The 21,542-nt window shown below is 29.9% G+C and overlaps 1 protein-coding gene across 1 annotated transcript in view; it reads left to right on the plus strand.

Annotated features, from left to right (window-relative positions):
- Positions 1-4,940: 4,940 nt before the first annotated feature.
- The window catches only part of LOC107448899 (aprataxin and PNK-like factor), a gene marked incomplete in the record, with an annotated part of 36,478 nt that continues 19,876 nt past the window's right edge, over positions 4,941-21,542 (plus strand). The window contains 5 exon segments of the mRNA XM_071184347.1: positions 4,941-5,222; positions 7,916-7,990; positions 13,042-13,193; positions 15,060-15,142; positions 18,987-19,321. Of these exon segments, the coding sequence (XP_071040448.1) occupies positions 5,127-5,222; positions 7,916-7,990; positions 13,042-13,193; positions 15,060-15,142; positions 18,987-19,321 (741 nt within the window).

The raw sequence follows: 21,542 nt of genomic DNA on the forward strand, positions 1-21,542 counted from the left end.
ATGCCAGATGGTGTGTGGGATTGTAACACGGAACCTATGGCTGAATCAGACGCATCCACCATTATTGATAAATTATGATTAGGGGAAAAATATCACAAAGTAGCAGAATTGGTTAGGTTAAGTTTACATTTATTAAATGCTTCCACTGCGACATCGTTCCAAGGGATCAAAGTTTTATCTTTTTTCTTGGAGTTTTTCAAAAAATCGTGTAATGGGGCTTGGGTTTGAGCTGCATTTGGTAAAAATCGCCGGTAAAAATTAATCATTGCTAAAAATCTGCGAAGCTCTGCAATATTTTTTGGTTGGGGATAGTCAGTGATCGTTTTTACCTTTTCGGGTAAAGGCTTAACACCTGATGGTGTAATTAAGCACCCTAAAAATGAAACTTGCGGTTTACCGAGAACACATTTTGAAGGATTAAGTTTTAACCCGTGTTCTTCAAGCCTTGTGAAAATTTGTCTTAAATGTTCTCTGTGTTCATCTGCATTTTTGGATGCAATAAACAAATCGTCAAAATATGGGATACAAAAATTTAACCCTGACAGAACTTGATGTATATACCTTTAAAAAGTTTGACCAGCGTTTCTCAAGCCAAAGGGCATATATACATATTCAAAGAGGCCAAATGGCGTTGTAACCGCTGTTTTTGGAATATCCCCAGGAAAAACAGGAATTTGGTGGTACGCTCGGGTTAAATCTAGAGTTAAAAATATCGTCATGCCCTCGAATTGTTGCGTACAATCTTGGATATGTGGAACGGGATATCGGTCGGGGACGGTTATTGCATTAACACGACGATAATCTCCACATGGCCTCCAATCACCATTTGCTTTCTTTACCATGTGAAGCGGACTAGCCCAGGGGCTTTTTGATGGGCGAATAATTCCCTGTTCTAACAAATACTCAAATTCTTTCTTTGCTCCCTCAAGGATATCTGGTGAGAGTCTTCTGGGTTTCGCATAAACGGGTTGTCCGAGAGTCTCAATATGGTGATAAACCAACGATTCGGAATTTAGTTTATTTACTATTGAAGGGTTTGTCAACGATGGAAATTCATTTAAAATTTGCTGAAAAGGTGAGTTATTTAGAACTGGAGTAACTTCGGTAATTTGAGTTGATTTATTTGAGGTGAAACCAGTTGACTTTAAATTAGTTAATTTATCAATTAAACAGTTGTTACGAACATCGACCAATAAATTAAATGATTTGAAAAATCAACTCCAATGATTGCCTGAGTTACATCGGCTATAATAAAGTTCCAAGAAAATTTCCTGCGTAAATTTAAACTAAGATTTATTAATTTAGTACCATATGTTTGGATTTTAGAACCATTTGCAGCATATAGGACCAAAGTTTCTGGATAATTAGCTTTTGAACAAAATTTCGGAATGACTGAAACATCTGCGCCTGTGTCTATCAAAAATTTTAATTTCGTCGAGGGATCGGCCAAATAAATACGATCAATATGGCGTTCGCGACTCATGGCCTGGAGTGGCTGCCCTGTTGGTTTCCCGAATTTTGAAAAGTACATGGGGGTTTGTATTTTCTAGCTCTATCTCCAAAGTTAGTGTGATAAAAACACATGTTATTCTGCGGTTCACGGTAATAATTTCGTCTAGAACGGCACCTACTATGATTTCTATTACCCCGATAGGTATTAGTTCGCTCACGTCCTTGTCTATTTTGCTGAGCTTCCTGAAAACTAGTTTTTAGTTCATTAATTTGTTTAGTAAGTTCAGAAATTTGATCATAAAGTGTAGGATTAGAGCTAGTTACAACTGATTCAGTAGAATTTATTTGGATAGGGCTAGCGAGTTCAATAATCTTATCAGCCATTGCAGTTAACTGAGTTAAATTTTCGTTTGACGCAGCAAGAATAGCTTGTATATTTTGAGGCAATCTGGCTAACCATAGCGATTTAAGAATGTTTTCGCTAAGATGAGATCCTGCTAGTTCTCGCATTCGAGCTAACAAATAGGAAGGACGTTGATCACCTAACTCTAGTCCTTGCAAAAGTGTTCTAATTTTAGAAGCTTCACTCTCTGAAAAAATACTAATTAAGCGATTTTTTAAAGCTGTATATTTGTTTGCAGCAGGTGGGTTTAAAACTAAATCCTGAACAGAGTTAAGTATATCAGATTCAATAGCCGCTACAACGTGATGAAATTTGGTAGCGTCGGTAGAAATTTGAGAAATTGAAAATTGCGATTCTAACTGTGCAAACCATAGCACTGGATTGTTTTTCCAGAACGGAGGTGGTTTAATTGCTACGCGAGAAATTTGAGAAGGTTGAATGTTAACTAAAGCTCCTTCATTTACCACGTCTCCTGGCTGTTCGTTTTCCGGCATTTTTTGACAAAAAAAAATCAAAACAATAAATAGAATAGAGGTAAAATATTTATAAATTAATTTTAAAGCATTCCCTACGCTATATACACACTAATCCAAGAGATAAAAAAAAAAACGCGCACAGTACTACCACAGAATCAGACACAAACACGTGGGTATAACATACAAAATTTTGAACATAAAAAAGAATATGAATAAAATTAAAATAAACATATTGCTAATAGATTTAAATTCATTATATTGCAAGGAAAGTTCCGATTAAATAAAGAATCAACTTAAAGTTTAAGTTCGGGTCTACCAATTATAGCACGTGTGTGCTTTAAAGCTAAGAATAACATGCTATATATTTAAATTGCGTAATTAAAAATTAATTACAAAAATAAATAAGAATAAAAAAGGTTTAAGTTAAAGAAAAATTTAATTTACAACAAAAACATATAATGAAAACTTACATTGTAAAGAATTAGATAATTGTAAAGAAGGGTTGAGGAACGCGTCCTCTCTCCACGCGAGTCAGTTTGGAAGTGAGTATGAGGGGGGTTTACAACCGGTTATGCTGGCTGGATTTACCTTACTTCAGTTCGTTTTGGAGTGGTCAGGAGGGTTGTCGAGGTACATACTTGGGGACTGGGTGTTTGCCGAGGCACACCACATAGGCCTTTCATGTTATATCATTAAATTTAGTAAAACTATTTTTCGGGCATTAGGTTTTAACTCTCATAAGAATATACATATTTTTTTCTGTTTATTTGCATTTAATTTAATTAGCCACGATAAAAAAGGAACGTTGCAATGCTACATTAAAGACGTCTCTAGAGTAAATGAATGACTGTTCATATAGAAATCGCAGGTATTAGTCTCATACAACAACGCTCCCTATAGTTCGTTGCTATTGCGAATAGTATCATTCGTGCTGATTTTTAAAATTTTTTAATCGTTTTTTTGGTAAGTGCTTTTCAGTTTTGAAAGAATAATTTCAACTAGATGCAGCTATTCGGTTTTTAAGCTACAAAATTCATATGGAGATCTTACAATTATAAAATTTTGCTGTGTGGTATTTTATCTAAAAGTAATGAAAGGATAAAGTATGCATATATTATTTGAGAATAAAGTTTTCAAACGAAGAACATATCATTTTGGAATTCTCCGGATTTATAAATCAGGTAAGTGTTATGATTTTTATAATAAAAAATTTGCTTGTAAATAATTTGTTTTCTTATTTGTGATCGTTCTCTAGAGAATGTTTTTTTTATGTCTAATTAAGAATTATAAGAATAAAAAGAAAGAAACAATATGGATGTTTTGTCTTTCAATATGAGGAATTTTTGAAACCGTTTTTTTATCCTATGATTACAATTTTTTTACATTTTTTGTTTATAATTTTTTTCAAAAATTAAATGGTATAGCATTATGTGTTTATGTATACTTCTTGCATATTCTAATGTTTGAAGTAATATGATTCAGAAAAGTATGGAATAAAAATTCGGTACTTACGTATTAACGCCACCACAACTACAGATTTGGCGTCGCCGCCAATCTATACCTAAAACTTTTTGCGACAAATCATACAATAAAACACTTTATGTGAATTGGTACATTTTCATTTTTTCGATAAAATATTTCACTCCTGAAAAAATAAAATTGTATCTTGTTTTGTTTTTGTCAAATCCCAAAGACGCATTTTCGCAACACTAAAAAATGGCATCAAAAAAGAATTGTTTTTTGCTTCGTAAGCATTCTTTAATTTACGTTTTTTAGTTTCTAAATAATGATTTTTATAGAAACTTAAAATTTTTTGATATAAATTGTTGTCAAATAGCTTTGTTTACCAAATTAAATTATATAAAATTATGGGCTTTATGTTCTAACTTTTTGTTCCATTTAATTTTTGAAGATGAAGAATATGATTTTTAAAACTATGGAATGTAAAGTTTAAATGGGTCTTTCATGTTATGTCATTAAATTTAGTAAAACCATTTCTTAGGCATTAGGTTTTAACTCTTATAAGAATATACATATTTTTTCTGTTTATTTACAAATATTTTTTCGATGTGTTTTAGATGTTCCTTCTCTATAAAAAAGAGATACCATTTTGTTACCGTTTGCACAGGAAAGAATATCAAACATTTTTCTTTTTTAATTTTAATAAGCCACAATAAAAAAGGAGCGTTAAAACGCTACATTAAAGACGCTACATTAAAGTTACACGCTACATTAAAGACGCCTCCAAAGTAACTGAATAACTGTTCATATTGAAATCGCAGGTATTCGTCTCATACAACAACGCCGCCTATAGTTCGTTGCGATCGCGAATTCTTACTTGAGGCAAATTTTTCGCATGTGAATGAGAATTGGATTAGTGGAAAATATTTAACTGTGAAGAACGAGCCAATCAGAGGCAAGTCGTTCGCGTGCGAAAAAGTTACATTCAGTGTGAATGGTTGGAAATATCGGAAATACGTGAAATGGCTGCACTGAGTTTGATTCATTACACAAATGCGATACCGCATACCAATCGTATGTGGACCTACGTGTGGATTTGTAGTCTCGCGGCTACCGACGTTTCTCTTTTCTTATCAAAAAGATGAATAAAATTTAAAAAAAGGTAGAAAAGCTAGTACCATTTGCGTTCGATAGAAAAGCAGATGGCGCTAATAACTTAATGGCGTTTTGTTTACGTTGCTAGTTGCTAATGCCGATGGAGCAGGGATATAATTTCCAACTTAAAGGGAAATTTATACAATGATTTAACTGATTGCAGTGTAAATAAATTCAAGATGGCACTTATAACATTAAAACCATTAGATGATGGCCAGAAGGCTGTTGAAATACCTAAAGGGAAAACTGTTATTGGGCGAGGACCTTTACTTGGTGTATGTATTGATATAAAGCATTTTTTCTTGATTAGATAATGCATTTTCGAGTGGATATCACATTTATAAGTAATAAAAGTGTTGGAGCTAATATCATATGATATAAAGTGTAGCAAGAGTACTTTAAAACTTGCTTATATGAAGTATACAAAATCAAAACACTACTCATCTATCAAACTACTTAACGTTATAGAATAATTCGGCAATTATTTTAAAAATTATGTCTTGTGTAATATGTTATAACAGTAGATGAAGTCGCTATTATATCAATGAATATTTATATTAAAAAATGCGTTTTTATTTGGTCAGAGTGGATAGAAATTCGGCAACTGTTTATCGGTTACTTTGTAATGCTAAAAAAGGGATATCTTTATCTGGATCTGCGGCCAAATAATCACCAAGTCTTAGTAACTTCCACCCAACGCCCGTAAGAAGCTATAAAAAGAGAAACATAAAGGAAGGAGACCAACTCGAAGGGCATAACTCAGCCATCCCTGCTCAAACCCCTACATGTTTTCTTTTTTAAATTTCAAAATCCATTTAATGCCTTGGGTAGGTTTTTGGGTAGTGATCTGTGGCAGAATAATCAACAAGTCATTGCAACATTTGGGTAGCGGCCTGCAGGAAAGTAATAAAAAACATCACAGAAAGGGGCCTGCCTGAAGTGTATAACTCCTAGCCTCCAATGGGCAAACATCTACTTGTTTTTGTTTTAAAAAATCCTTTGCAAGTTTAAAATCTATTTTGTACTTTGGCAATTGCAGTTGTCATGACAAATCACAATACTGAAATATCCCCAACGTCTTGACAATTGTGACAACAACAGATCACGATATGGAGATATCCCCTTATATAAAATATGTTTTGATATTTCTAATGATTAGATATTAAAAAATGGAATAGTGTGTTTATTCATATAAGTTTAATGATAGTTTTTTTGGTATTTGACATAGACCTAATTTAAAGTTGGTTGATTGATTGGTCAAAAATTCTTGATGCCTTTTTATTTCCTATGTCAAATAGATTTTTTTTTTTTTTGTTACTGTAATTGTGAAATTTCTGGTATCAGATCAAAACGGTTGCCAAATTTCAACCACAATGTGGCAATGGCATATAAAAATCTAAAAATATAACAGAATGGGACAAACTTGAAATATAAAATTCGTAACCATCTACTATAAGGCCAGCTATTATGTTTATAATTTTTTTTTAAATAATAGCTGCTACACGAAACTAAAAGTCACATTATAACATCTTGGCGTCACAGCTAGCACATATCCAATATAGAAAAGCTCCCATTTTGAGATTTTTCTTGCCAAACTGAGGCAGAGAGGACATGTTTCTACCACAGTGAGAAAAACTGCCTTCAAAGAGATCTTCCAACACAAGTGGAGGAATCTTTTTCAATACGAAATATTTTAAAACAATATTTTTTTAATCAGTTTTAATTGCAAACCAGTCTGAATGATTGTATAATTTTTTTTTTCATGTATTAATCACATACTAATTGTAAAGATAACTACAAATCATACATTAAATTCACAATTATGAAAAACATACTAAAAATGATTAAATAATTTTAAGCATAAATATTGAAGTAAACTGTCAAGTAATATGATGTATGGATTTTTAAGTTCTGTATAAAACTAATATAAATAATAAGAAAATACATATATTTTTAAAAAAGTAGATGTGAAAAACTTTAATCTATTGTGTAATTACTTTTTATCTGGATTAGAATCTACTTTAAAGAGCACAAAACTATTTTTACTTCACTTATTCTTATGGGTATATATTTTTGAATATTCCAGCAACGTTTGAAGTTATTTCAGTTTGTTAATATATTCAAAACTCTATAAATAATATAAAGTCTACGCTTCTTGGTACTACTGCCCATTAGTGCGTTCATACCTTTATAATGACCGTTATGTGAGACGCAATATTATTTTAGTACTCATTATAATGTCCAAATTTAATCATTCAATCCAATATTCCCTCTAAATTTTGTTTCATTTGTGTCATCATTCAAAAAAACTGTGTATAATTTAATTTCATTGTTCTATTTAAAGTATTAAATTTTTTTGCTAAAATAAGTCTAGTATTTATGAAATATAAGTCACTTATTTCGGGCAGTCATGAACCTTACATTATAAACATAAATTTTTGTTTCAACCACAGGACTTGTTATATCGAACTTCAAATTTTTTTTTTCGAAAGAAATATTTTCTTTCATTTTTGCTTAAAATAGCACTAATAACAATTTTGAAAATTCAAAAATGAAGTTTTAAAAATATCAATTATTTAAAATTGTAAAAAATGCATGTTTTTATAAACAATATGAAAAAAATAGATAGCTTAATAAAAATGTGAAATGAAAAGTTATGTAAATGTTAATACAAAAATAATGAAATTCATTAAAAAGAAAATTATTATTATAGAAAATAAATAAAAGCAGTCCTTTCTATTTTTTATGCCATAAATGACTTTTGCTAAAAAAAACTTTTCACATTATATAATGATAATTTATTTCTTTTATTTACCATCTGTATAAAGTTTATAATTGTTTGATAATATGCAACAATTAAATTGTCAAGACAGATGATGTTCTTCAAAATGCAACTTGTCAAGGTTAGCAAAGATTAAATATTATTTTTAAATCCTTTTAGAATTAAAATCACCCTTTTCATTTTCAGTGTAGTGACAAAAAAGTTTCTCGAAATCATGCAGTTTTGGAGGTGACGAATAAGGATGAAGTTTTTCTTACCCCTGTAAGTTTAATGATATTTATTAATTTTTTCATTGTTTATAATTATTTTCATTTTTGATTTTATTTATAAACATAAGTTATTAGTATTCAAATAGTTTATTTTATAAAAAAGCTTTAATTGTGTCTAAAAAGTTTTTTTACATCAAACCAACCACTAAACATTTTTTTAGGTAAACAATAGATTTTACTGTTTTTTGGCATGATTTTTTTTACTTGCTTTTGACTTAATTTTAAAAGTTTCACATTTTTGCGATATTTTTTTTAGGATTATTGAATTGTGAAAATTCTCTATTTTAATTTTTAATCAACTATAACTTTTGAGCTATTTTACCCAGAAAGTTAAATTTTGTGTTATTTGGTTCAGTTTTTCATGATATTGCATAAAATATTTTTAAATGTTCTTCCTAAGCATATTTAGTAGTGCGTCCCATCTTGTCTGCCCTTCGATTCCTATAAATGTGTAAAAATAAGCTGCCATCTCTTTAAAATACTGCCTTTTTATTCATATTCGATTTTTAAGAAAAATTAATCAACTGTTAAAATAAATGCTTACGAAAACTATTTTTTATTGGTTTATTTAGGATTACTATTTCAAATATTTACTTTGTTAGGATTATTCTCAACTGGTAAAATTATAAGTTTCTCTTTTTCCAAGAGAGTATAGTACTAAATTTTTTAAGCTATTTTAAATTTTAAAAATATTTTTTAAATAAATATCTTTTTGAAAAAAATGCACCTGTAAATGCTAATTTTTTATAATTTTTAAAAATTGACACCTACCAGTTAAATTAATGAAAAAAATGAGTAATCTTTACTTGTTTTTTCGTTTTTAGCTACAATTTCGTATACAGCTCGTTTAATACTAACAATTTTTTGCAAATTTGCTTATTGATTTTCATTTGCAAGTAAAAATTGTTTTAAAGTTTTTATGCTTTGTGTCGATTGATCAGCTGTTGGCACGTCTTCTGTTATTTCATCATCATCACTATCGTCGGAATCAGGCATTACATCACTTATGGAAGGGATTTCTGAAGTAATGATATCTGTGTCACAGTCGATGTATGCATCATCGACTTCCGGACGATCCTCAACTTCAGACACGCTACCTTCTTCTTCCAAAACAACAGCGCTCTCCTCCTCCGATATTTAATCCATTGATAAAGCAGTTTCGGTCGACACTGTCCCAAGCTGAAGATATCAAATTAAGAGCCTCAAGAACATTAATTTTTGCCTTAGACGCATCCTGAAAGTCACCAGAATCAAGAAACGTTAGAGATTTTCTAACCAGTTGCTTCCGGCAACTCTCTTTAAATGATTGTATAATTCCTAAATCCAGTGGTTGAAGTTTGCTCGTACAGGTAGCTGGAAAAAACTCTATTTGCATGTTTTTCAATTAAAGGTTTAAATGAGCAGTGCATTGGTCTAGGAATAAAATTATGTTGCGCTTTTGAAACTCATTTTCTTATCCAGTTTTCGAAGAGAAAAAAATTTAAATAATGCTTGCGCCATCCATGCTTTTTTGTTTGAAGCGTAATCGGTAGGAAAACTTTTGAAATTTTTGAAACACCGTGGTTTCCCTGCTCTAACGATCACAAGAGGCGTTAACCTTTGGCTTCCATCGGCATTTGCACAGAGCAAAACAGTCAAGCTCATTTTTGAAAGCTTTCCTCTATGGCAATTTTCACCTTTAATTGTCAATGTCTTGTTTGGCAATAGGTTGAAAAACAATCCCGTTTCGTCCCCATTAAATATGTCACTTGGATTATAGCCCTTTAATAAATTTGGCAGAGTTTCTTCTTTCCACTGTTGCACAGTTGTCATGTTCACACTATCGGATTCGCAACAGATAGATTTGAAGCATAAATTGTTCCTTTTTTATTAATCGATCGATCCAGCCATTTGATGCACTTAAGCCTTGGAGTTAAAGCCTTTCAGCAATTTCAAGCGCCTTTTCTCTCAGGATGGATCCATTTATAGGAATCTTTGCTGCTCTGTCTTCCTTGAACCAGTTCATTAAAATTTTTTCTAACTCATCATACGGAGATGTTTTAAGGGTTTTTCTCTTCTTGGTATATTTTTTGAGTTTTTCAGCGTTTAGTTCTACTGAAGCTTTTTGCTTTAAAATCATTTGCAAAGTTGAATAAGCAATATCCAAAGATTTGGCAAAATCAACTTTAGTGCCATGAAATTCTTTAGCTTTTTCGACGATTTCAACCTTTTCGGCTAGAGAAAAGCATTTTCGTTTCGACATCTTCTTTCGAGAAAAGAACACGATGACTGAGGTTTTGAAAATGAGAAAAAATGCTATAGCTTTCAAACTCAAACAAAACAGACTGAAAATCTCATTTGGTATGCTAAAACGGAAAAATGAGTAAGACCATTTCGAATAGAATAAATTAAAAAAAATTTGATCTGTTTGTAAAAAAACGCATCAAGCGTGATTTTCTTAAAAGGGGTAAAGCAAAATCCGGGATTTTTTAACATTATCGCTATAGGCAATTTTCACGGATCAGCAGAAAATGGCATAAGAAGCAGGATAGCGTACGAAACGGACAACATAAAATCGGGATTCCACTGTATATATACATATATATATATTTTTTAATGTACCTATGCACAGAGATTGTCTCTTAGCAAGGCTTTTATTATTATTTATAACTACAAAATTTTCTCTTATTTAGATAATGAGTGAAAATTACTTTTTGAAATACTCATAGTATAAGGCAGTAACTTGAAAATTGTTGAGGTTCCAATTCAGCTGTTACATATTACACATTTTGATATATTTTTACGGTGTTACGTGAGTGCCCTTTCAAATCTCAAAGTACCCTTTTCTGTGCGCCCCGCCCTTTTTTGTTTCTAGGCAGAACTTGTTGAACTGTGAGTATCCTTGGTGTTGTATTCCAAGTAAGAAACATACTATCTTAAAATATATATATTTAATAAATCAACAAAACAATTAACATGCTAGCAGCAAGTAACAAAGATTAGTATTAGTAGCGTGTTTATATACTCTCTGTAAAGGTAAGGCAGCGTCAGAAACTACAGGCTGTCGTCATTGACTCATAGTGGTGACGGAAGGTGATGTCGGCTGTCATCGCAACAGAACTAGTTTTGGCTAAGTTATTTAAAAGAATAATTTATTTGGGGAAAAGTGAAATATTTAAAGAATTAAATTGAAATTTTTGAATATTTTGTTTTGAAGAAAATTATTAAAATATATGTTTTTAAAAATAAAAATTTTAACCTAAAAGCAAATTGTTCGAAATTTTTTTAATTTTTTATTCATTTTACTAGCTCTGTCTAAATTCAAACACATGAAACTCTGTTGATTTTGCATAGAATTACGTTAAAATAAAAAAAAATTCCAAGACTCTTCAAAGTCTAAAATATTAAAGATATTGGTAGGAATTGTAATGTTTAAATCTAATCACACACTCTTTACAATTTTCTTTTCATTCTGGTAAAAATGGGGGTTTTGAACACTCTTATTTATTGTTTTATATATATANTAGTGAAGTTTTTATATATATATAAATGCTCATTGAAAATAAAACTATTGCCTTTATAGTTTTAAAATAGATAAAAGGTTAACACATAGCTGCCAACTCTACTGGATTTTGCCAGATTCTCCTGGTCTACTGGTTTAATAAAAATTTTCCAGGTTTTTGTGCATTTTAGAAAATTCCCTAAAATTGAAAAAGTTTCCTTAAAAAATCCCTATTGAAATAGAATTTTTGATCTGATTATTGCTTGCTTGAATAATTAAATAAGTGTTACTAATGCATAAAGAAACGAGCCACATTTATAAAAGTCAGTTGACTATCTTGAATGAATTAAATCCTTATTACTCTTCAAAATTAAGAATAAACATAATACATTACATTTCAAGTTCATTCAGTGTTAATTGTAACTGGAAAATATTGCAGGTTTTTATTTTTATTTTTATTGCTAAAATTCCCTATGTGTAAAATATTTAAAGCATTTTGTAACAATTGTCAAGAAATTTATACTATTTCGTAAAATCTACTGGATTTTTCCCTATTCATGTTGGCAGCTATGTTAACATGTTTTGTTGGCTGAACATCTTTCCTCATCAGGACATTAACTTGAAAAATAAAAACTTTGAAACATATTTACACCAAAAAAAAAAAGAAGAAGAAAAAACACATTTGTCAATGAAATAGCAAAATAGGAAAACATAAAACAAGAAAAACTGTAGTAGAGGATGGTATTAGCCAAAAAAGAAAAAAAAAACTTATCATTTGCTAAATTAGGATCGAAAAAAATTGGAATCATTAACCAGAGAATCTTAGTTGATTTAAATTAAATAAGACTCAAGGTTATTAAAATGAATTAATGTGTCAAGAATAGGAAGAATTTCAACATTTAACAAATTAAAATTGTATTTTTTTAAGGTTCTAATAATGTGCAGCAGTTGATACTTGATTTCATCGTGATAGGCATATCCGTTAGCAAAGCCTAATATAGCAGAAGTTACTTTGACTAGATATGGGGTAGATGTCCCAGGAATTGTCAATATTAATAGATCTTAAATGCATACTTGAAATTTATTTTAATATTAAACTAGCTTAAAAATGGCTAAATCAGTTTAACTTTGTCCTGCTTAAAATCAGACAAGATACTAGAAAATTTTTAGCAAATTGGTTGGCGAACAGTGAAGGAATCAATTCAATATTATGTTATAATAAAAAATTGGTGATTGGGTCTAGTAAGTTTAGGGAGAGTTCTATCAACTATAAAATGGTTAAATCCACAGCTAGCAGCAAAATAAATAAAGTTAAAAATTGAAAGAATATTTAGAGGATAGTAAGTGTGCAGAAAATTTGAGCAAGAAAATAAATATATTCAAAACGTATGCAACGACTATCAGAAAATTATTTAGTATTGGAGTTATTTATTATCAAATTTGGTCTTAAAACTAAAATTTTTCCTTTGTCATTAATCATAATTTTTTTGAAATTTGCCCTTTTTATAGTGTGGGCAACTTTTTTTCTTCCACCCAACTGTTTATTGTCATTCTACTTTCAGACACATGTGAATCCCTGTTTTTATCAGCCAACTGCTGACAGTCCTGGTCAGATATTGAAAAAAGATGTGCCGTGTAAACTTGAAAATGGCGATTCCTTCTCTCTCCTACCTCGTGCATATCGTTATCAACTCAATATCAATCCTTCTGATCAGTATGTATTCTTTATACATTTGTACTTCAGTCACTCGTTTATTATTATAGAAATTGAGGTTTTATGTTTAGTTTACAAAAAATAAAAGATGATTCATTCTTTTATTTGAAAAGGTGTAATTTGTAATTAATATGTAATTTGCATTTAAAAGCACTGTTCAACAGGAAGTGTTAATAATTACACTGCCAATAATTTTCTACTATGCAGTTTTCAGTGTGTAAAATAGAATTTAGCTATTGGTAAAGACTGTGTTTAGGTCCTAACATTTTTGATTTTTCTAATGGTTTACCATTGGACTAGCCACTCATTTATTTTTGTAACATAATAATTGTAGCACCTATGATAAGATTATGGGCTGAAATTAAGGAAGAAATGACTGTTCTAAACATTTATAACAGCTCAAAATTTTTATGACTTTAGCAATTTATTGTACAGAAAATGTTGATATTTAAAAGATGTATTCTCCATAATTATATTTCACACAGTTTTCAGAATATAAAAGAAACTAGTAAATTAATACTTTCAACGTTTTGATTACTAAAATTTTAAAATTCTAGGCCTTCTCAAATTTTTCTTAGCTTACTAGAAAATCATTTTCTAATTCAGTTTTTGAAGCAATTTAACTAAGGTTTGCTGCCTCTCATATTTCTGAGTTTCCACTCCACAGGGAGAGCAGGGAAAGCCTGGAAAATACAGGAAATTTAAAAATAACAGGCAATTTTGACTTTTTCTTTACAAACTAGGAAAGATTTTTTTTTCCTTATTTTCATCTTTAAAAATAGTGACCACTCAAAGTGTAATCTATGGTACATTTAAGGATGATATTTCAGCAAGTTTTTCCAGCAAATAAAACTAGTAAAGCCAATATAGCTCACACAAGAGCACAGTAATTCATCTTAACATATTGTGTATAATATCTAAGTTCCATATTTGAGTGGCAGCCCTGTATTTGCCCATCAAAATATGTCTACAATTTCTTTTGTATCAGCTGATATTTTAAAATTTTATAAGTTACTTAACTAAAAATTACAATGCAATAGATACCATTACAGATCTCCATAGAAATAAAAGTGTTTTCTTAGAGCAAACAGGTTATTCAAAAATTTGTACAGAAAAGTTTTCTGAGTTTTTTTTTATTTATTTATTGGAATTGGTATTAAAAAAATGTGGAATGATGAGGTTTTAAGCATTCTACTATGACAAAGGAAGAAACCCATTGTTGCCTTTCTTTCTACTCACCATGACTGTCTTATTATCTATTATAACACCTGTATTGAAAAATTAATACTTAGCACCTAAATGGTTGACCCACATTTAAGAGGACACTATACTGTGGGAGAAATCCTTCATGGCAAATTCTCTTTCAACCACATAAATTATTGAAAAAAAAGTTCAGGTTAATCTAGAATAAGCCACAAAGTTAAAAATTCTAAAATAAATTTTTAAAACTATCAAAATATTAACAAATTATGGCTGAATCACTTAATATTACATAGTGAAGTTTTTCTGCAATAATTTGTTTTCATTTTGGTATTTTGAAAACATTATTTCAGCATATGAAACTTTGTAGCTTACTCAAGGTTTACCTGCATTAATTTTTTTTTCTATACTTTATATTTTAAAATACCATTGAATGAAGTTTTAAGGGAATTTACCGTGAAAGGTTTCGCCCACAGTGTAGTGTCCTCTTAATATTTGTTTGTCATAAGAGAGGTATTGGGAGGGAAGTTAAAAAATAGACTGACAGACCATACTTTGCACTGATATCATTTTTCTGTTAAGTATTTTTTTAAAATTGCTTTTTCTTTTCTGTCTGCAATTTGTTATCGAATATGAATTTAAAAATACAACGTGTGTGTGTTTCAGAAATGAGGAGGGAAAAACAAATGGTTCCACCGTAGATCATTTACATGATGGAAATACTACAAATGAAGAATTTGGGGACACCAGTAAGTAAACCCCATTTTATAGTTATGACCAAAATTTATAAATTTAAATATCTTTTTTAAATTATTATGTAAAAAGAATAACAAGAGAATTCTATTATACTTTGAGGGTTTTTAGTTTAAAGTTTTTCAACAATTCATTTTCGTATTGAGAAATAGTTCTATGGTGTAATTTTTAGTGCAGTTTCTGTCTGCAAATCATCTGTTTGAGCAAAAATAATCATTCAGTCATCTAAATGAAAGCTACCCGATTCTGCTTACATGCTGTAGTATGGCAAATATGCCAAAAATCTTAGAAGGAACATGAAAAAGTTTATGATTTGTCTGTCATCAGTACATTCAAATAGCTAAATTAAATTAAACATTATAAACAGAAAATAAATAAATCGAAAAATTAATTTCTGCGCTGTGGTGATTTCAAATTCGGGTTACTTGAAGAATATTAATTCATAATTCTGTCATTAAAGAATATAAATGAAAAATTTATATTATTTTAAATAAAGACCTGCTTTTAGTAAAAAGAAGAAAGTTTTTTTTTTTTATGTTAATGTCTGAAATACTTATTTGGAAGTTACACCTTTCCTCTAAAAAAATTTTTCTTCTTCTTTCCAACTGTTGATGAACAACTGACCTAATGCTTGTCTGTCTTCAACTCCATAACCTTGCATTTTTTAAACCACTAAAGAAGATAAGAGAAATTCTGGATCAAGCATTGGGGCAAACAATGCCTTTGTGGGGAAATTTTATTTATTTATTTTTTTTTTAATGAAACGAATCTGCTTTTACATTACATGGGGAGGAATATCACGAAAATTTCCCACGTGTGGCCTAATAGCACCACTGAGGATATTTTATATTTGCAGGGTATCCGCGCGCCTGGAAAGTCATTAAAAATCATGAATTTCGGTATCGAACAAAATTTTTCACGATTTTAACTATTTTTTTTTAAAAAAAAAATCATGAAAAGTTATGGATTTAGGTCGCCGAACAATTTTATTTTTAGAATGGGATTCCTCTGCCCCTCCCCAATATCATGGTGTTCCGAATATCTGAATTTGTGACAAAATCCCCACTCAAAGTCATATTTTATTAAAATATAAAATGTTTTTATCATGTTCTTTAAAAATTATGGTGTTCTTTCAAAAAATATCATTTCTAGAGTGAAGTATGTTTTAAACTTGTGTAATTTCAGAATTATTATTTTTATTTTATATATTTAAAATTATAGCTTAAGCAAGCTAGTCATTGGCAATTTTTTTTTTTTTTTTTTTTTTTTTTAAATGAGAATAGAAAAATCAGGAGTATTTCTTTCCTTTCTGATGAACAAGAAAATTATCTTTAGAATATAATTCTGCAGAAAAAAATCAATAAATATGAAGATGCAGAGTAAAACAGTTTTGGTTATACCTATCATTTCAATGAATTAACATTCATTGAAATGCTTCTCAAATTAATTATTCTGTTTTTGTTGGAGAAAATAGTAACTTCAATAAGTCATGAAAAGTTCTTGGAATTAGTCATGGAAAGTCATGAATTTGAAAACTTAAGATGTAGCAGATACCCTGTATTTGCTCTGTGCTCGCTACGAGCTGAAAGCAGAATTTAAATCAACCAGCCATCATTGGATTTCTGACCTCTGTAAATTCATTAGGAAACAAATGCTCTATCTCCTGAACCACCACAGCTTTTCCAAAGGATTTGAAAAGCATCCAACATAGTGTATGCCTTACTAGTTGACTTTATATTTACCCTGTTTATTACATAGATAATTCATATTATACTTAGGATGGCCACAGGACAGAAAATTTTATTAATCGGAAGAAAAAAAAATTAGGAAATCCTGTGAATGAAATTAAAATATCCAAAATCAGAGAAAAGGAATAAATTTGAGTCTGATGTAACCAAAAAGTGTAATATTTTATAATTAGTATAAAAAAATGAGAGATATTTTCTGATTGAATTTGGTTAAATTTAAAACAATTTGTAGGTATCTGCTGAATTTTTTAAACTTCTTATAAATCTATTTGCTTAGAGTAAAAAGTTGATTTGACATTTCTCCTCAGAAAATATTGTACTATTAAAATCAAAAATGTTTGATTAATTATTTCAGTTTAGGCATATATTCTATATACCAAAATTTTTTTTTTGCTGTAAATGTGACAAAAAGTATATTTTATACTGTCATCACTGAATATTATTCCTGGTTCAGGCAGAAACAAACATTAAAATGTGTGTTCGCAGAAATACTAAAAATATTAATCCATAGCTCCATTTTGCAATAATATTAACAAAATAGCATTACAATACATAGAAATGTCATTGCATCTGTGGAATAGCAAATAGGACTGGATGCATTGATCCTTATAATGGAAAGATCTCTGTATTGTGGGCATCTTACTAAAATATTGCAGTTACTTTTGATCTATCATAAATAGTTGTGTAAAATAAAATGTGTGTGCTATCCATTTCTTTTTACATACCTGAATCATGTCATATAATATGTCTATTGAGTTTATCTCTTAAATATTTTTTTTTAAAAAAATGCTTATTTTCAATTTTAATTGTAAGCAAAAGTGTTTTATAATACAATCAGATCATGCTACAGTGATCCGTCTCTGAATTTAGTAATTAGTTCACCATAACAATGGTTCAGTATATCCAAAATCTCTAAAAAAAATATTTTTTTAGCATATTGTAGTAGTATTGTTGAAAAAAGTAAGTGATTGTAACTTGTAACAGCATAAAGTTTGCTTTATAGGTTTTCAGGTATTTAAATATATAGAATCCCTCTACAACTAATTTTCCTGGCTGTAAATTTCTTCTTATAATGAAATTTTTAATTGAAATGTTAAATAACGTTCAACATATTCTTCATAATACAGAAGGATTGTCTTCCTATAATGATTTTTTACATATTTTTCTTTACACTTAAATTTGCTTTACATGGAGAGGAAAGCCTCCCACGGTTAGCCTGACGTCAAGAGGACATTAACCCATGATCCGCAGGGCTGATTGTGCTCCGGATTTTTCACTAACAGTGATCCGATAGTTTCTGGAGATTGAAGGTCCAGACGTTTCAAAAAAAGACATTGATCACAAAAGTTTCCGGAAATTAAATTTTCAAAGGTGGAACTTAAAAACACAGTTTATTTTATTTGTTTGTAAGGGAGAGACAGAGAGATACTTTATAATCTTATATTCATGATTAATATTAATTTTTTATCAGTAAATAGTTGTTATAATCATAAACTCAAGAAAGAAAGACATATTTGTAAATTTTAATTACTTCTCCAGGTCATTATATAGGTATGTGTAAAATTTAAATATATTTTAAGTAAACTAAGAAATATTGAGAGAAAGGAAAAAAAAACCTTGTTTAAATTTTTTTCTAATTTTTCAACTGTTTTTTTTTTCTTCTTTAAACTCAAGAAATTTTCCGGAATTTTGACTTGGACTCACAATCACCCCTGGATCCGTCAACCACTGAGAATATTTTACATCAGCTGCTCGGTCCGAGCCGGAAGCAAAATTCGTATCGATCGATCGTCGGTGGGATTCCAACCCGGTTCACTTTATTGGAAGGTGAACGCTCTATCACCATGGCTTTCTGATTCTTTGTGGCTATTCTAATTTTTCTTACAATAATAAAATTGAAATGGTCTCCTGAAAGTAAGTTAGTTGCAAACCATTTCATTTATTAGTGTCAGGAAGAAAACTGGGCTGTTTAAGAAGAGTGGGGTTTTTTCTTTCTCTTTTTTAAATCTATTATTTAAAATGTTGCACACAGTTATTCAACTGTCTTATCAAATGAAGTGGAATTTTTCAAATTAACTTTAATCTGTTTCAGTTGTGTCTGAAAAAGCATTTTCAAAAGAAGAAAATGTGGAAAAAAATTGTTTAAAGGAAGAAAACACTTTCTCAAAGAGAATTGCAGAAATCAAAGGAAATGATGAGAACAACTTTACAGCAAAAAACTGTGATGAAAGCAGCACCAGTGTTGTAGAACCGACGCAAAATAAAAGTGGTGCTGAGGAGCCTGCACTCGAGAGTAAGGATAACGATGCTTCTGCGGACTCAAAAAGTGTTGATGAAACAATCGAGGAGACTAAGAACAATGTTTCTGGAGGGGAAGATAAAACTGAAATGGAAACTCCAGAATCTCAAGAAGAACCTCCTCTGGAGGTAAGTGAGTCATTCCACGTCAGATTAATCACTTTTGGACCTACCCTCCTCCGATTTTATTGAAATTTGGTGAAATAAACACTCATTATAAAGTAAGTAATTCTACCAATTATTAGATTTTTAATTTGAAAATTGTCCAAATTATGGACATTGGAAAAAATAAAATTTTCATAAGAAACAACTAACTTGCATACATATAAATGGCTGTAACTTTTTCCCTAATTGTATCAGAAAAAAATTACAGAACTATTTCAAAGCTAAAAAAATAGATCTTCCATTTGATACCTTATAGTTATGTTGACCTAGCCTTCTCAGGCTAGGTCAAACTTTCAAAATGACCTGATTTGACCTTAGACCTTAAATATCTCAAAGTATTTGGTCTCAAAAAATTACGAAAAAAAATATATTTTCTTACATCAGCATTCTTCTACACATTTACAAATCAGGGGTGATTGTGCTCTGGAAAAAATCCGCATTTTTCGTTAAACGCGTTCCGAAAGTTTCCGGAAATCCAAAGTCCAGAAGCTTCCAGAAATCATCTATCACATTTATGCATAAAAATTCTTGTATATTTTATTTAAAAATATTAGAACTAGAATTTATACTTGGCGTCTCTTTCATTTGTAAATATTTTTTGTGGTAGAATAATAAATGTGATTAGAGATAAAAGTAAACTTACACATAATTATTCATTTAAATTATGCTGCATGTAATTCATTTAGAATATCATGTTGTGAAAATTTCAATGATTTAAATTTATAAAGATATTAATTTTTGGAAGGATTTTACTCAAGAAATTTTCAGGATTTTTGAGTTGGACCCACAATCACCCCTGACAAATTTATAGCCTGGAGTCTCAAAAGGAAGTATGTAAAGAATTAATAAAAGTGGTATGCTGTATACCTTTTTTTCCACTAAAACAATCCATGTAAAAGTGAGTAAAGAACCTAAATTCTTAAACCAATATATAAAAATAAACGATCATTTCCATCGAAAATAATATTTATCCAATACTTTTGGCTCCTAAAATGTACCCAAAATAGCAATTTTATTTTTAAAAAATGCTTTACTTTAAATAAGCATAAAATATGTGAACTAATTACATGATATGAATAACATTTATTTCATAGAAAATATGTTATAAAAACTAAAAGAAAAATTATGACTATTGACTCTGTAAAAATATGTTATGAACGGAATTAGTAATTATTGAAACATAAAAACTTTATAAAATAGTTAGGAATAATATAATGTTATCTTTGTGTTTACTATTTTCATCTCATTCGGTGGTATGAAATAAGACCATCCCTGCCAATTCAAGACCCTGTTTGATAAAAAGCATGACTGTTGATTAGTAATGAAAGAATGTGGTAGAAGCATTCTCAGTTTTGCTTCAAATGTTTCAAGAAAATCTTTTACATTGTTGTTAACTGTCATAAGCGATCAGTTGTAGCCCACAGTATATAGATAATCTCGTCTATTCCGTTCAAGAGAAGCACGTTGTATATTTTCTCTATTACGTGTGTAATTCCAGGGCAATAATCACAATTGAAAAAAAAAGCATTCTGGAAGAAGAGAATTGCAAACCATACTTGATAGACAATCTTTGTATGTTTTAAATGGTAATTCTTCATAGCGAGTTAAATGCTGTAATTTGCAACCAACTAGCATAAGTTTTGCATTTCCATGAATCAAACAGACACAGACACAATGGGGTTTACTCGCACCAGCAAGCTCACAGTTTTTCGGATACGAATCACAGAACTTAGAGAATCCAACTTGAACATTGAAATTTTTATCTTTAAACCCTTGAAAAATTTATTTTAAGATTTCCTAAACCAGACACTTTTGTTTAACTAAAGTGTCAGGATGCTTGCATATTAAATTCAAACATCTGCTTTAGCACTCACAGCAGATGATAATTTTGTAGCATCAAAACATAATTAAAATTCACCTATTTAAGATTTATGTTTTGCTTTTTTCCTCTCTGCAAAATATAATTTTATTTCATTAAATGCATTGGTCTTTTATTTCTTTTCCATTCGGAATTACTTACAATACTTGCTTTTATTTAATAAAGAAACTTCATTGTTGTTTTTAAAACATCGTTAAATTTGTTATTAAGCTAGTAAATGTTAATGACTCACAGTAACTTAGAACTACAATATCTTATATTTTGAAAGTAAAGGAAGAACTTCAGGGTGGCCACCCACCTGGAAAA

This window comes from Parasteatoda tepidariorum, chromosome 8 (assembly GCF_043381705.1).
Source record: "Parasteatoda tepidariorum isolate YZ-2023 chromosome 8, CAS_Ptep_4.0, whole genome shotgun sequence".
In the NCBI taxonomy this organism is placed as follows: domain Eukaryota; kingdom Metazoa; phylum Arthropoda; class Arachnida; order Araneae; family Theridiidae; genus Parasteatoda; species Parasteatoda tepidariorum.